The 17,103-nt window shown below is 43.8% G+C and overlaps 1 protein-coding gene across 2 annotated transcripts in view; it reads left to right on the forward strand.

Annotated features, from left to right (window-relative positions):
- The window catches only part of PTPRB (protein tyrosine phosphatase receptor type B), a 66,705-nt gene that overhangs the window by 3,805 nt on the left and 45,797 nt on the right, over positions 1–17,103 (forward strand). Inside the window, exons 3-4 of one of the 2 annotated variants that reach the window (XM_042792926.1) lie at positions 6,568–6,803; positions 12,347–12,623. In XM_042792926.1, the coding sequence (XP_042648860.1) occupies positions 6,568–6,803; positions 12,347–12,623 (513 nt within the window). Of the gene's footprint in view, positions 1–6,567; positions 6,804–11,873; positions 12,148–12,346; positions 12,624–17,103 lie in introns of those variants that run through there. The other variant, XM_042792927.1, reaches the window with a different exon arrangement.

The raw sequence follows: 17,103 nt of genomic DNA on the forward strand, positions 1-17,103 counted from the left end.
GATATAGCACAAGCTCCAAACTCAACAACTGCAACTACCTTTTATTCTGGACCTAACTCAGATGCCAAGCATGATTTTTCTGAGCCTGGGAAAAGTCTGAGCTTGGATTTGGATTTCAGATTAGCAATCTGAGATGTGTTTGGATATACATTTTTCGCTACAATCCTGACCTAAATGACTCTTTGTGGAAATCGGGATCAGTTTAAACATGTATCCTATCTCTGTTCAGTCAGAGATCACTTTAAATTTCACAGAAGACAGTCCTTCTCACACAAACCCATGGTTGAATATGGCCTCTGGCTGAAACAGCTAACATGAAGAAGGGCCACAGGGTATCTCCCTTGAGATGGTGAGACTTCAATTCTCATCAAATTCATGAGGAGATTCTGGGCAGAGAGAGGAATAGTCTCTATAGTGCTCAGGCCTTCTTTTCACAAGCCAACTATTGGGGTCAGAGCTTCTCTAATCCCAGGATCCAGGAGAAAGGATGGGAATGGAAACAGGAAGGAGGAAAACGTAGAGGGGGTGAAGGGGTAGAAGGCAGGATGACTGAAAAGAGCAAAAATTGCTGCATGTAAATAATAATTGTGGAACAAACCCCATCTCCTCTTGTATGTCTGGAAAGCACCCAGAGCACCGCTAATGCTGACACACCAACACACCAATGTCACTTCTGAATTGTGTGAGTAATTCTTACAAGCTTCTTTTGAGTAGGTTAGTTTCAATAAAATATCCAATTAGAGAGCAGAGGCAATGCTATGCGGCACCTTTTATATTACCAACAAACCTCAAAACCACTGCAGACGAAAAATTATTCACTAAGTGGAGAATGACTTCAAATAGGGAAACACAAGTCCAAGCTGTATAGTGCAGTTATTCACTGAGATCTAGAGACTGTCACACAGCCTGTAGAGCAGTCTGGATGTAGAAGGTGACATGAACTGTGTTGTAATATGATGCTCTGCATTGCATTTCTCTTCTACCATATCATGTGTAGTAGGGACATCGCTGAAGGAATTGTAGCTGCAAAACCCTAGAACTGTGGATATCCAGACAAAGTCCCATTCAAAAGAGTAGCTGATTTTGTGGAGAAGAATGGTTTTATTGCTTACTGTTATGTGCCGATACTTAAGAACCATAGTGGAATCTACAAAGCCATAAAACAAGTTGGACAAAGGAATTCAAATATCAAATACGTTTTGTTTGCAGTCGAAAATAGACAAAATATCAGGTACTATGTATGAGCCAAAGCCTGATGTGCCATCTGACATTCAAACTGTTATCTCCACAGTCCCTCCTCCTTTTCTACACCAGTTTCTGGCTCTGTGTCTTCTCTTTCACATGGGCTTCTCTCTTCCCCTTATCCCATTTTCAGTTTAGCTGCTTCATAGCAGAACCTGAGCTGACTGAGCTCACATGCCACTGCTGACACTTCAGTGGGTGAGATGGAGGGTAGAAGAGACCAGAGCAGTGCACACTCAGAGCACACTCAAAATCACTGCAGCAGCAGTAGCAACTGCAGAACATGGCAAGGGAAGGCATGTGCATCTTCTTGGCACTCATGGGAAAGCAGAAGAGCACCAAGGAAAGGTGGCAGAAGCACAGAAGAGGCAGCAACTCTTACCCATTTTTATGATCATGTTAACATCTCTGGGCTTTAATTTTTCTACACCTTCAGTGTTTGTAATGAGTGCAACAATCCACCCATAGGTTCACAACAGGTTGGATTTTTGTGTGTGTAGCCTTTACAGATTTCTTCAGGATAAATTAGAACAGGGAGAATCAGTATTTTCATTCCACCTTTAAGTTAACTCAAAACTTTTTTTCCTAAAAAACATACACTCAAACCCATTTTTAATCTCCCTGAATTGCTATTTTATAGGATTTTGTAAGTAAGAGGTTTGCTAACATCTATGTGATCTCCAAAAATGAGTTGAATCTTCTTTCTTTGGTCAAAGCAATACATGGCTGACCACTTTGCTCAGATCCACCTGGAAAAAGAAAGGCATTAGTGTCAGATCCTTGAACATAATTACAAGACCTTGTACACAATCCAATAGCACACTGACAGAAGCTCAAATATAAATGTGTTTTTATATTTTGTAAAAAGAAATGGAAAAATCTGCAGAGTAGCCTAAGTCTTTGGTTTTTGTAAATTTTCAAAGTCTCAGTGAGCCACAGCTCAGAGAGTTTAGAACAAAATCAGCTCAGCCACTTTCATAGGGAAAAAAATGGAATGATACGAACAGCTTCCCAGAGCAACCAGGAGGATGGCAAGTCCTGCTTTTCTAGTTCATCTTCTGCTGTGAGTGCTAACAAAGACCCCAATTCCAGACAACTATACTGGTAATTTTCATTACTACATTCCCTCCCTTTATTTTGTCTGGATCTCTGTGTAGAAGTTGGAGTGGGCCTCAGCTTCTAGGTGTCTAAATGTAGGTGTCTGAAGGAAGGGCTCATTTCATCTGTCTCACCGTAGGTGCTTTTTGCCATTTGAGATGCTCCAGGATATCCCACCTGAACTCTGACTGCCTACCCAGAAAGACATAGGTCTCCCATAGGTGCTCTGAGACCCCTGAGCAGATGTCTCAGATGCCTTAGGGCAGTTCAGATTGCACTGGGCGACTATGTTTAGGCAACTGAACCAAGATGTAGGTGTCTACACGGTAGCTACCTTTATGAGCTCTCTTCAGTAGCAATAATCCATGGAGTTAATAGAGTCTAGACACCTTTCAGTGACCAAAAATCCACTTCGAGGTGAACTGGGGCTACCAAGAGTGTCAGAAATAGGGCTGACAGGGCTATGGCATTGTCACCATAGTTATCTGGGATGGTCTGCCACCACTGCTGCTGAAAGAGCCTTTAAGTGGCTACTTCGGCACTTCAAAAGCAAGCAAGTAAAAGAGCAGCTCAGGATTAGACTGGAGTTTGGAGACATTTGACCTCTCTGACATGAGATACAAATATCTCTAACTTCTACAACATTTCAGATAAAGAGGGTAAACATTTTTCAAGTAGCATAAATTTTGCAATTTTAAAAATTCTGCATTGAATGGGGAAAAAAAGGACATTTAGTGGATTTTGTTCTTCTGTCACTCTAACATAAAACAGAAATCTGAAGTATGTTTTTAAAATAGTCTTTATTTTGCAGTCCATTTACAAGTAGTTAGATAGCTAAAAAGATCATTCATTTTGTCCTGCACATACAGACATCTTAAAACAACCCCTTCTAGTTTCAAGTCTTGCTGTCAGTGAGTTAGATGCAGTCCTAAATTTGTTTTTCTCCAACAGATATCTGATTCATCTATGTTTCACTAGCAGTTCAGCCTCAGTTTTCTGCAACTGCTTTAATAGGGTAGGCAGATTGGTACAACGCAAGCTTCTTCAGAAAGCTGCACCATGCCTGTTCACCTGAGACTGAAGGCACCACGGTAGGGTTCTCAGTACCTGACAACTAATCAGCCCTCTTACTCATCAGACATGCAAAATATATGGTTTTCCTTTTCTTGTAAGTGACCTGCTGCTGTGCAGATGGATACAGTACACCCCATGGATGAAATATGTGTTTAGTCAGAATGTCATAATTTCTCCTGGGTGTGCTACTGGTGATTACAATTGTATGTTCACACACTATATATCATTCAGCCACTAGTGATCAACATCAGTGTCAGTGCTGCAGTTTGGTTCCCATGAACAGTTTTATGACTGATTTCCAAAGAGACTGCTAGAACAATGCTAAACACTTCTGAAAAATCCCGCTGTTGAGGTTTCTGTGAGTTTTACTGATGTCCAGAGAGGAGGTGAGTTTTTTCTGGTTTAAAAATTTGGAACTGAAGTTGTGTAGAAATCTGTTTGCTTGGGTCTCTTATAATAAGCAGTTTTCTTTTATAAATGCCTGCAATTGAAGAAGGGTTATGAGGCTCCTTATGCCAGGACCATAGTGGCTTTCCTTAGAAAGAAAATATAGACCTGGATCCTGATTTTCTTGAAGTCAGGGCAAATATGAACCTTATTAGTCAGTCCAATGTCGGATACATGGAAAATGCTGGTACGTATATCTGAAGTTCCGGTATGGCATAGTGCTATACACAAGTCATTTCCATCTATAGGTTACAGGTAACAGATTGCTGTCAGTCTTTGCTGGGAAAGATCCTTTAGTTGGAAACCCTGGGTAGCCCCAGGCTTAACAAGAGGAGCCAGGCTGTGCAGTGACTAAGTACTTGTTCATGGTACCTCCTTGGGCTGGTGGAGTATTTCTCAGGATCAAGCATTTCATTTCCAGGAGGGTCGGGCTCTCCTCTCACCTCCTGCACCAGAAATGCTGGTTATTCCCTGGCTGCTGAGTCCCATGAATGTTGCTGGCAGCACCAGCTTCCCTTTTATGGAGCAGCAGCTTTCCTAAAGCAGAATTGCACTGGAACGCAAACGTCTTCCTGTTGGAATCGCTGCTATTTATCTGTAAATAAAGCCAAGATTTTTTTTTTTTTTTTTTTAAATAGGCTTTTAAGTTGGGTGTGTAAATCTATATTTAGGAACCCAGTTGAGTGGCCTTTTTCTCTAAGCAGCTGCTGACCATTCAGATGTAATTTTTTTTTTCTTTTTGCCAGCTTTCTATAAGTAAGGTCTACTCCCTGCTGAACTTGGAGATACCTGAGAGGCACAGAGGCAGCAGGCCTAATTCTTTCCAAGTCCTCGGGGCTAGCATTTCTAGTTGCCTGCCACAGACCTTCAGAGACCCTAATAGGAGATCCCCAGGAACAATGACCAACATGGAATTTAGACAAAGTCTGGACTTGTGTCTGCTAATGGGTTTGTTGCAGCAGCTGATGACAGCTTGAGCACAGGACTGCCCCTGCCAGACTCTTCCCTGCCCTTTTGGTGGGGACCATGAAGGTGTGTGATGTAAGAGCACAGCAGACTCTGCACCACAGGCACTCTGCAGGGGATTATGCAAATGCAGCAGCATGAGAATGATCATGCAGTGTTGGACCAGACCTGAGGGCTCAGTGAAACCCTCTGCATAGGTATAAGAGAGAGCAGAATTAGATCTGTAGTATTGAGTGCCTTGGAAAAATATTTGATCAACATTTTTTGTAATTAAATGGAGACTTGGGGATTTTTATTGCCAGAGAAGCACAGTAAGATAAAAGGAGGGTAAACGTTTAATCTGGGTATCAATTCATTCCAGCAAAACAATCTTTTTCAAGAGGATCCAAAACTGTGTACCAGGTAAATGCACTGTGATATCAGGCACACAAACACTTGCATGAAAGTGTCTCTTACAAGGGTTTACAATCTCACTTTTATTTCTGGATGCAAATGAAAGTACTGAAAGTTTCTTTATATAAACCTGTTAACATATATATTTTCACATATACAAAAAAATCCATCATGTTGACTTCATGGAAGCTCACCCACTGATCCTTTGGGTAAGAGGTAATCATACATTGGCCTGCTAAGACATTGTAATTGCACACCAAGTAATTACAATTGGAAGCTTCTGCTGCAATTTAACCCAGTCATTACTTTTTTTTTTTTTTTTTGGAGGGCTTGTGAGCTAAAATTGTTATAAATGGCAACTGGCCCAGTGGCTCCGCAGCAAAACAAGGTTCTGTCATGCTGGAGACCCCAGTTCAAGGACAGACAAAGTGTCTTGGGCGTTGAGCCAACGCACACTAGCTGTGCTCCAGCAATGGCAGGGCAGCTTTTTGTGAGGAGGAGAAGGGGCCAGTGAGTAATTCCAATCGCTGAGCTGAAATGTGATGCTACCAGATGTAGAGGCCACCACAGCTTGAACCCTGCCCTCACAGCCACAAAGAAAGGATATTAAATACATACCAATGGGGAGGAAGAGCGAGGAAAAATGTGTAGTAAAATCTTTCCTGCGCTCTAATTGCAACTTTGGCGTTCTCTGAAGGATACGTGACTAAAAAAGCAATTCCACCATTATATTTTCAGACACTTTGGTTAACTGATACGATTGTTAGCTGAACCTTGGGAAGAGAGCAGTCAGGGATTAGCATGGTCTCTGCGTGGGACTGTTTTAGAAATGCAAGAGGAATGTCCCATGTGGGCACAAGGAACTTATCTTGAACAAATTATCTTGAAAAATTATCTTGAACAAAGCCATATTTTCAACTTACACCAACAAAAGGCAGATGAGAATCTGGCCCATGTACTTACAAAGGATGGGGGTGGAGGGAACAGGTTGACCACATAAAGCTGAGACTGCTCTGTGATAGACTCAGGCAAGTGACAAAGCTACAAGTGAAAACATTGCACCGTCAATGACAAAGTGCAATCTTTCTCTTCACTTCAGATTCATTGATGAACTGTATTTAAAATGAATGGTATGAGTGTTCAGGGAAATTACTTTTTTCTGCATTTGTTTTGCACAGACTCTGGTATTGATGCAAAATACGTGTTTGCACTGAAAACAAAAAGCCATAGAACTGACAGGTGCGCTTAAACTACTTAGAAGTCATACCAGCCTCATTTATTGGCATCTAAAGAATTGCTTATAAAAATGTAGAGCTGATTTTAATTACTCTCCTTTATTTGTCTTAGATCTCCAAGATGCAAACACTTCTGTATGGAGTACTAGAACTACATCCGCCCCTTTAAACACTGTTACCTCTAGGCCTGAAAATTTGCTCAAGAGTAGCACAGACATGTTCATCAGAAATGTGACTGAACACTTCAGTAAAAATCTCATTGAAAACCTCTACTTTGACTTGAAATCTGCAGTAACAGAGAAAGCCTGGATTCCAACAACTACTCAATACTCTAGCACTGCAGTAGAGGTAAGGCAGAAGAGTTATTGATTGATTTTTATTAAGCCTGCTCCACTCTGTGGAGCCTGATAGCTATTACAGGTGGATGTTTCGTGGTCTAAAAAAAACAGCTACGGGACTAAGCTTTGTTCTTTATTTAGATGGGATGCTTTATTCATGCTGATAGTGCTCTCTTCTAGAAGCACAGCTTCTTCTACCTCTTCTGTACAACACAATCCTGATGTGCACAATGCCTTGGGAAAATCTCTAAACCTGAGAGAAATGCTCAGGATACTTGAGGAGCAATGGGAAGCTCATGGATGTGGCAGGAACCACAGGAAACTGGATATTTGCTCTCAGTGACTTAGGCTCTGCCACTGGTTTGCTGTATGACATGAGGGTCTAGCTCTAATTATTCTCTAAGCATCACAGTGTGTTTTATGACCTTATTTAGGATGAGTCCTAAAATAACACATGGTTTACAGATCAAAGCAAGTGCAATCTGAATGCCTTAACTTGCCTTACAAGGAACCCTGGCCTTGACCCTGGTCAGGTTATCTGCTGACTGATAGGCAGAGTGGAGACACACAACTGCTTCTTGATCTCTGCTTGGTTTAACCACAAACAGCCCTGGCAGAGGAGGGGAACAAGGGTGCCAGTCCAGTCCGTAGAAGGAGCTAATGGTGGGCATTCAGTACCTCCACACCAGTTTCGAGTCTTTCTGCAAGGCACAGTTAAGTAATCTGAGAGCAAATCTGGAATCACCATTGGCAAAATGTGCACAGGCAGTTAGAGCTAAAGCATGCAGGACATTATTGGTCACTGTATCGCTATCAACACATAGTGGTTTAGGACCAAAAATCCCTAAATTCCCTGCGGCTTCTTCTCCAGGAGACCACACTGCACTCAGTGTATTGGGGCAGGCAAACATGTTGCTTCAGTTACTTCTTTGGGTGTCAGTGTTACTGTGGATAAGACTAAGAAATGTGTTTTGTATTTGGGACGGCTGTGGACAGAGCAAGCTGTACCATCTAGTATGAAAAACATCACTAGAGACAGGGAGAAATGAGAAGTAGTGTCACTCAGGAGTATGTTGACCCAAATAACCAACTCGAAGGTTTATGGACTTGCCACTGCTGTTATAGTGCTGATGAGGGGAAGGGACTGAGCTGATGTTGGATGCACTGTACCCCCTTCCATAGTTGATGGAGACGGTTCTTTTAAAACATTATTATTATGGCTTGGTGCAGGCAGACTGATCTTATTTCCCCATATGCATACCTCTGCCCTTACGCATACCTCCTACACAGAATACTGGTCTCCTCCAAATGGAAATGTCCTATATAATCTGGTATTACCCAAACTGCCTCCAGCAGTCCTACTAAATAATCCCACAATTGCTAGAGAAATGGCACCGTTTGAATTGAAGCTACTGCCTCCTGTGTTCCTACTCCAGTTTACCTCCTGGTTCACATGATTTGCACTGAGCAGGTTGCTTAGGTCAAAACTTTCAAACCAGAATCCTTATGAGAAGCACTCTGAGCATATTCATGAAAAAAAAAAAAAAATTCATGAATATCCATGAATATCTGTACCATAGAGCCTCCAGCTGGGTTTGGACATTTGAATCTAGATACACCATTTTAGACACACAAACTTAAAATCTCTGGCCTACGTCTCTGTTTCCATGTCCTTAGAGTGGAGTTGAAAACATTTTTGTCAAACTAGCAGGGACGTTTAAAGGACTCACTGGATTTAACATGATACATTGAAAACACATAGACTAAGTAAACACTGAGTATTGTTGTTAGGAAGACAATACCTTCTATGTACTGCATTTGCCCAGGCTAGGTTCTCTTGTTTGTAGAAGTAAAGCCTTGATGTTATTTGGCTGTGAGCATACCCATTTTGGGGTGGACAATGGTGACACTTCAATTGAACAAAATGTTTGGTTTACAGCAGCCTTGGATTTCAACTAAAACTGCAGCTTGCACTTTCAAACCATGACAAAAGCTACGCAAAGCCCATTTCCTCTTGATTAGAGGGAGAGAGAGAGATGTTGGTGTTAAAAAAAAAAAAAAGTCAGGAAACCTTGGGAAAGTGTCTGAAAGGGACTTTGGAGCCTGCTATTAGAGACACATCCGGCCACTCCCAAAACTCACTTCCAGGTCTTTTTTTTTTTTTTTTTAATTAGTTTCTTGGTTTGCCACACAGATCGGTAGGTGTTAAAGGGTGTGTGACTGCTGATTTGCTAAAAGCCCATTTATTCGATACCAGTCTGGAAATAGTGACTTGTATTATGTTGTCTATTCTATATAAATATATTGCCACCAGTGAATGATGGACCCCTCACATTTTATTCCAGTGCTGGCTGGCATAGACATCTGTGTTAGACCTTACCCTTGCAGCAGCTTTGTGCTGGATAACGTACAGAAGGAAGTCTCAAAACCCTTAATAAACCAGTACTTTTCTACTAATACAAAAAGGTAGTTTTAAAGATTTTACGATAACAAGAATAAGAATAATAAAGTAGGAACTTCTAAATTATGGCAATGCTGGGAAGCAGCAACATCCCTTTTCTTCACACATTATCTTATGTTAAGCTGGAAGAGACAGACAGACGTTTCCAAGTGTCTTTAAATTTTACTTGTGTTAGGTTCAATTTCTGTCCTGAATTTTATAAGTTTACACTACTGTGGGGTTTTTTAACTTCACATATTACATCTACTTAACTAACACCTATATATCTGAATTATATCTTCCCTGCAAATTCAGATTATGAAAGTTTTCAAAAATTCTTACAGTGTGAGCTCCACTTTCCAAGAATAGTCAGGTTACTCCAAATATTGTCATTTCCAGAGAGGGGTTTAGAGTAATCCAAACATCCCAATAAGCCTTCAGATTTGCTCTTCTCCAGTGCCAGAAAAATATTGGTGTGGTTTATGCCATTAAGTCCAAAAAGCACAATCATCTAAAGATGAATTTACACTGTAAAACTCTCTCATTTTGACCTGATTAAAGGACACCTATATAATTTTAGTTCCCATTTAGGTCTAATACACACCTTGTGTTTTCCATCTATGGTTTGTTTATCACTGTACTAGCTCTTTGGGGCACTGTCCCTCCTTATGCTTGAAGTACCTAAAACATCTTTTCCAAGGGAGAACTTCTGCAATGGGCTTGAGAATGGCATAATAACCAATACATATTTATATCACCACTTAAGGTAATGTTCATAAAGTTGTTAATCATCCTGAGCTTTGCAGAGTAAAGCCCAACGCTTTCAGTGCCATGTCCCTAGGACCAAGCATGGAGCTCCACCAGGACAGATGAAGCTTTTCAGAGGTGCAAATACCACCCATGCGTGCTCAGACATTTGGTTTCTGAACAGAAGAATGAGAGCTTAGGTTTTTCAGACAGTTGTATCTTGTTTGACAGGCTGATGACCAGAAAAATCCTGCAGCAGCAGCTCCCCTAAAAGGCAGACTAATGTCTGTAAACCCTAGCATCTTTTTCTCCTTAAAATGGGGCAAAAGTAAAATAGAGATGGTATTGAATTTGTTTGAGGTGCTGCTTTTAAAAGTTAAAATCCCATGTACATCATACAGTACAGAAAGATGCAGAAGAGTGCGTGCCATTCCCATTGAAGAAAGTAAATGCCAAATGCCTCCCCCCTTTATCAAATCTCAAATTCATCCCATGGCTGCTAGATTATTGTCTATTTGAGTATCTGAAGGTCCAAACCTCTTCTGGCTACATTTTTTTCTCCCTCACCCCACCCCACGTACACGTATATGGGAGTTTTACGAGCCTGAAACCTAAACAAGAAAGAAATGGGCAATCATGACAGAAATGGAGAGCTGTGCCGTGGCTGCAGCTGATTCGGAGTCGTGCACAGCTCATTTGGTGCAGACTGAAAACAGGGAGACTTTCTTGCTTTCCGTGGTGCGTGTAATTTTAGCTTTTGAGTTATCCAGGGGATGTGGGAAGGAATTGTTTCAAGGACACAAGCTGATGCAGAACAAAACAAAAAAGCTGAGATAACTTGGCTGCTGACAGACAGGCTACTCCTCTGCTGGTGCACGGGGCTGCAGGTTGCAGCTCGGCGTCAGGCTCTGCCTGCAGTCACGGTGCTGCTTCGGTGGTCCATGGCTAACCCCTAAAAACCTCAGCGTTTGAGCCACGGGAGGTGTAATGGCGGTTTAAGGATGGCTGAGGCCAAGAGGAGGGTGGGCCAGGAGATGGGGTGGGTGTGAAGGGTGGCAGGCATGAGGAGAAGCGGGCGTGCAAGGCGAGGCGGCCATGAAGGGAGGCAGGCGTGAGGCGAGGTGGCCGTGAGGGGTGGCAGACGTGAGGAGAAGGGGGCACGCGAGGCAAGGCGGCGATGAGGCGAGGCGGGTGTGAGGCGAGGCGGGTGTGAGGCGAGGCGGGTGTGAGGCGAGGCGGGTGTGAGGCGAGGCGGGTGTGAGGCGAGGCGGGTGTGAGGCGAGGCAAGTCTGAGACGGGGCAGCCATGAGGCGAGGCAGACACAAGGCAAGGCAGATGCGAGGCGAGGCCGATGCGATGAGAGGCGGTTGCGAGGCGAGGCAGCCATGAGGCGAGGCAAAGCGGTGTCAAGCGAGGTGCAGCCACCCCTGAGGCGGGAGCGCTGCCGCCCCCCACCAACAACGCCCCACCTGAGGGGCCGAGGGTCCCCAGGAGCCATGGGGAGCGCGGGGAGAGAAGCCCCACGGGAAGAGCCGACACGGGGAGGAAGCGGCGAGGAAGGAAGGAAGGTGGGGTGGGAGAGGAGCCGGGAGGAAGGTGGGACCCACAAGGAGCGAGGGGCGGCACCCCGGGACCAGCCGCCCGCCCCCCCGCGCCCCCCCGGTCCCGGGGAGGGGGGGGGGGGCAGGTCCCGGGTCGCCGCGTTTCGCCCCCAGCAGCGAGACGCGAGGAAATCGCCTCTTGATTGCGGAAGTCGGCGGGAAGGGCTCCGGCAGAGTCAGCCCGGGTCAGAATGGCAGCGTGGGAAGCGGCGGCCGCCTCCCCCGCCTCCTCCGCTCCTCCTCAGGCGCGGGCGGGCGGGCGGGCGGGCGGGCGGCGGGCAGCCCCCCCACCCCACCCCGGTGGCAGGGAGGCGGCGAGGCGGCCGGGGCAGCCCCGAGCGTATGCAGCGAGCGGGCGGCCCGGCAAAGGGCTCGGCGGCGGGGAGCGGGGGGCCCCCGGGGCCCGCCGCGGCCACTTCGCTTCTTTCGTACCCCCTACCCCACCTCGCGCCCACCCCCGCCGCCTCCCTTCCCCTCCCCCGAGGGGTTCTCGGGGTTAAAAACTGTCGGCGATGCTGAGCTATGGAGCGGGGTTCGCCCTGTGGACGGCGCTGGCCCTGACCAAGGTGAGCGGGCGGGGACGGCGGTGCGGGGTCGCCCCTCGGGTCCCCGCCGAGCCCGGGGAGGTGGGGGGGGGGGGGGGGGCACAGGCGGGTTTGCCCCACAGCGCGCAGCGGGGACGGGGTGGGGGTGTGGGGGGGGAGGTTGTTGGGGGCTGCAGCGGGGCACCGGCGGGTCTCTCAGCGTTTTCCCCGCTCTCCGCAGGCCGCGCCGGGGGAGGCGGCGGGATGCAGCGCCAACCTGACGGAGCGGCAGGTCGCCGGGCAGAGCGTCCGGCTGCGGTGGGTCGCCGCGGGCCGCGCCTGCAACTTCAGCCTGAGCGGGAGCTCCGAGGACGGGGAGGCGGCCGGCTGCCAGCCCGCCCCCACGGGCAACGGCTCCCACGGCTGCACCCTGCGGGACCTGAGGGCCGGGACCTGGTACCGCCTCCGCATCCAGCCGCTCGCCGACGGGGAGGCGGTCAACATCTCCGTGCGGACAGGTACGGGCGGAGGGCGCGGCAGGTGCTCGGGGAGGGTCGCCGGGCTTTTCCTTCCCCTCTCCTTGCCTCGGCCGGCCGTAAAGAGGAGGGCGATGCGTTTACAGCTACTGTAATCCTACGGTGTTTGCCGAACATACCTAATACGTGAGTTTTCTTTACCTCACTGCCAGGGAAAAAAAAAATAAAAAAACCAAAACAAGAAAAACACGCTGCCAAAAGTTAACCCAGCAGGCTTGAAAGGAGAAGGTGCTGTGAGGCACGATTAGTGCTGGGAGTACTTTTCAGCTGCCCCCTTAAGCTGCCATCCAGCAGCATACTTTAAGAAGTAGCAGCCTGTAGCATCATTTGTGCTCATGCAAACCTATAGGCTTCATAGTTACTCAGGTGACAGCTTTTTTACTGTGTTTAAAATACAATCTATTTCATGGCAGGTAGATCCTGTTCAAGGATAACTTACTGTTTCAACCCATTTCTATACTTTTATTCTAACCAGTCTAAAAGTCAGGAAGCAAGGCTGAAACTTCTTGCTTGTATGTTTTCCTTGAATATAACCAGTGAGGTGTTATGATGTACAGTTGTGTGCAGAGCACAACTGTGTGTCACATCCATGACTGGCTGTAAAAAGGTTCCAGCAGCCTGCCAGAGTGCTGCCAAGGAAAGCCCCCTTTCTGCATATGTGTTTGTGTGTGCATGTGAACAGCTCAGCTGTGAAGCAGTGAACGACATAGAGCCACCAGCTGCAGTGACAGAACTGGACTCTTTCTACCTGTATTAGTGTTTTCTTAAAGAGGATGAAATATAGTATTATCCAGCCTCTTCACGGTGGTAACACAAGACTCAGAAGTGAGATGTCTTAAATGAGGTCCATCATGAAATGCCTCCCTGATTTGCTCCTGTTTCAGAGAGGTACTTTGCAGTATTAGTATTGAAGATTAGAGCAGCCAAATACTTAACAATTATCAGTTCAGAGACATCGTTTACTGTCAGATACTTTTCCCTGCATTAACTGTACAAATGCACTAAATACCCTCTTAATTTGCTTTGGTAACTCAAGTTAAAAATGTCTAGTGACGAGTCTGCTGGTGTGATAGCTATAGAATAAGCACAAGTCATGTCACTTGGTAAAAATGAGTAATGATTTCTATGCAGACAGTGATTTAAATCCATGTCATGCATCATGCCAGCAGTTTTTAATATTGATGACCTGTATTTTGAAAATTGAAAGAACAAATCAACTATTACCAGAGTGACAGGTATAAGTCACCATTGGTACTGGATAGTAGAGATCTATTATTGGACACTTGCAGAGGTAGAGGAAAAGATACCACTTTAGATTGCATTTTGATTAATGCATAATCATTTAGACAGTAGCTTGAACATGTCATTTATGGCTTTTTTTATCAATAAATAGATTTTGCAAGTTTGTAAGATAAAAGTGATTGGAAGAAACTGCTGATTGTACTCATATTATGTAGCTGACTTCAGAGTGAAAAGACTGATTTAAGTTTAAGTTTAAATGTTGCAAATTACTGGACCATAGTTGAAATGAGGTTTACATTTGGACTTCAGATACAGAGATAAGTCAAAAGCTTGAAATAAGAATAGAGGAACCGTGGAGGTTTCCTGCAAAGACAGCTACTCAGATCGCTCCAGGGTTCCTTGCTTCCCTTGATTCAGTCATATCAGTTGCTTTGCTTGATGGTGTTCAGAATACACCATCAGCTCCAAAATTTTGTGTTGTTTTTTTTTTTTCTGAAGAATATACAGGGTTTGTTATGCCTGTCAACGACCCATGTTGTACTGTCAATACTATGCATTCTAGTGCAGAATGAGGGAGGATTATTCCTCTCTATGTTTCCACTAGGGGCAGCATTTTAAACCAGTTTTATGGAAGCTCTTTTTCACCTGTTCCTTTGCAACTTGATGTCAGTAGATTTGTTTAACGATCTGCTGAGCCTGACTGTCCACAGGCATGTCTTCCTGGAATTATGAGAAATGTTTTCAGCCATATTGTAAACAAAATTCCCACTGATTTGAATGGTAATGGGACTGAGCTATCATGGACTGTCTAAAAATATGTCTGACCTTAGTACTCAGTGAGGTCCCCTTCCTGAGCTCTTTGTCTAAGAAAGATGGGCTATGCTGTTCTTCGGTGGTGCCCAGCTTTCTCCACTGACTGTAAAAGGAGCCTATGTTAAATCAGGCACCTAAAGTTTAGATGGTTGAAGTTAAGTAAGAGGAATCCCATCTCATGTGTTTACTTTTGCAAAATGAGGTCTTGAACCTCTGTATCATCTTGATACAATAAATGTACACAGAGAAAATTGCAGATTCATTTGTAAACCTAGTTCAGAAACTTCAAGTTTCTGCTCATATTCGATCCTGTTAAAATTTTTGTGTGCTCATTCCTATTACGAGTTCAGTTGTCATCATGTTTCTTATACAAAGTGCTGGAGTATCTAAGCCCATAAAATCCAAAATATTTTGTTAAATATTTTGAGTGTGATCTGTTCGAAGAACTCAAGGTGAAAGCAATGAATAATGCATACCGTAGTCAAAGTTGTAATGTGAAGGCTTGGAGAAGTCCAAATCCCTAAATTACTTTGTCCTTTTGAATATTTAATTTCACCTTAAAATCATAGTATGACAATGAGTTAAGTCAATGTTGTTTGCAAGTTTGATATTCCAATTGAATAAGTGTGTAGCTCACCAAGACCTTGTAACCTCTCAAGTAACACCAGACCCATTGTGAATCTTTGAATGGAGAAGCAGCTTCTATTTCACTTGTGGATGCGGAGATCTGAAATCTAATAATGTATGGAATACTGGGTACAATAATACACACTGGTCCACTAAGGTGGAGTCTCTTTGCTCAAGAAATTTTGACCTACGGGTTATCAATTTAAAATGGCAAGTATCTAATCCTCTAGAGCAGAACTGAAATAAATAGGTTCTCCAGAACGATGGAAAATACAATCACGTATGCACTATATGAGCCAGGTATACATAGGCATGCAAACACACATATAATGTTGGCAGTTGTGCTATTTTGGTAGAATAGGAAATGAAGAAAAAGCTGATAACACCATTTATCAGCTCTGAGCTACAGATAAATTTTCCACTGCAAACCTGAGATTACAGATGTTAGTAGCACAAGTCTGCACATTTCTTTCACATTAATATTTTCCATTTGTTATGTGTTTGAATATATATGCATAAAACAGCACATAAAACCATACAACTAGTCAGCATGTTTAACACTGTAAAGTTGGGACAACACATGCACCTGTCAGTCCTTTCATGTTATCTTCTTTATTGTTCTCGGTAGAACTATTTCTGTGTCTGAGAGCTACTCTATGACAAAAGGTGGTAGGGTTCTGTCTTTCTTTATTTCAGATAAAATACTTTTTAAGTTCTCAGTTCTCCAAATGTCTGTGCACCAGCTTAACTGTGTATTTTGGTAGTGTATTTTCAGTGAATGACTGGTTCTTTAATTAAAATTCTAGTTAAAAACAATAGTATACGAACAGCTTCTGAATTACAGTTAAATTTATGAATTTCAGTTCTGAATTGAAGTTCAGATTTGAGATACTGGTCTTGGGAGCCACAAAACACAATTTGGCAATTCCCCAGCTTTAACAGATATATTCTAAAATAGGCATATAAATTCCATTTTCAGCTCTGTTTTCTACAAAAATATTGCAGTGATATGTTATATTACTGCCTAATCCAAGCCACCTGTACTGAGAGAACTAACAGGTAAATAAATTTTTGCCAGAAAAACTGCTAAATATTTGAATGAAAAGAGGTTAAAAGTTCTACCTTCTAAGACATAGACCGGTAGAGTATTTTTCCATTGTAATATGTAACTGTAAATGCCAAGAGCATGGCTCGGTCATGTGTTCACCCCTGTAAATTTCAAATTATTTGGGACAAATGTGATTTATTAGCCATCTGTAAGAACAACTACTGTGACATGGCTCTGACTATGGGCTGTATAATCCTATCATCCATAATCATGTAATGGTTATGATCATCGTTTCAAAAGTCAGAGTACGAGAAGAAAATAAATAACCATGTTTTAAAGATTTCTTAGGTTGCATATCATCCCAAAGAAATGGATATTTGTACCTAAGAACAATGAAATCAACCCTCTTTACTTAATCTTCAGAAAATTCCTTGTGAAGTAGGTTCCTGTTCTATGAATAGGGAAGACTAGGAAAAAAATGGATAATTTGGTAGGAAGATGGCTGAGAACGGCAGGACTTCCTCGTTACTCAGTCCTGAGCTCATATCTCTGTTATTTTTATTCTCCTGCATAAGGCAGAGGCACGGGTTTCTGTGCTTACAGGCTGTATTTGCGAGTCATGTTATTGGGATTGGACATAGCCTTATCTATAATTTCAGTAAAATATATCTAGCAGCTGTGCACACAAAGCATATTCTCTCCCCCAGAAGTGAAAATGGAGGTGCAATATAA

This window comes from Tyto alba, unplaced genomic scaffold (assembly GCF_018691265.1).
Source record: "Tyto alba isolate M040663 unplaced genomic scaffold, T.alba_DEE_v4.0 Super-Scaffold_2, whole genome shotgun sequence".
NCBI lineage: Eukaryota > Metazoa > Chordata > Aves > Strigiformes > Tytonidae > Tyto > Tyto alba.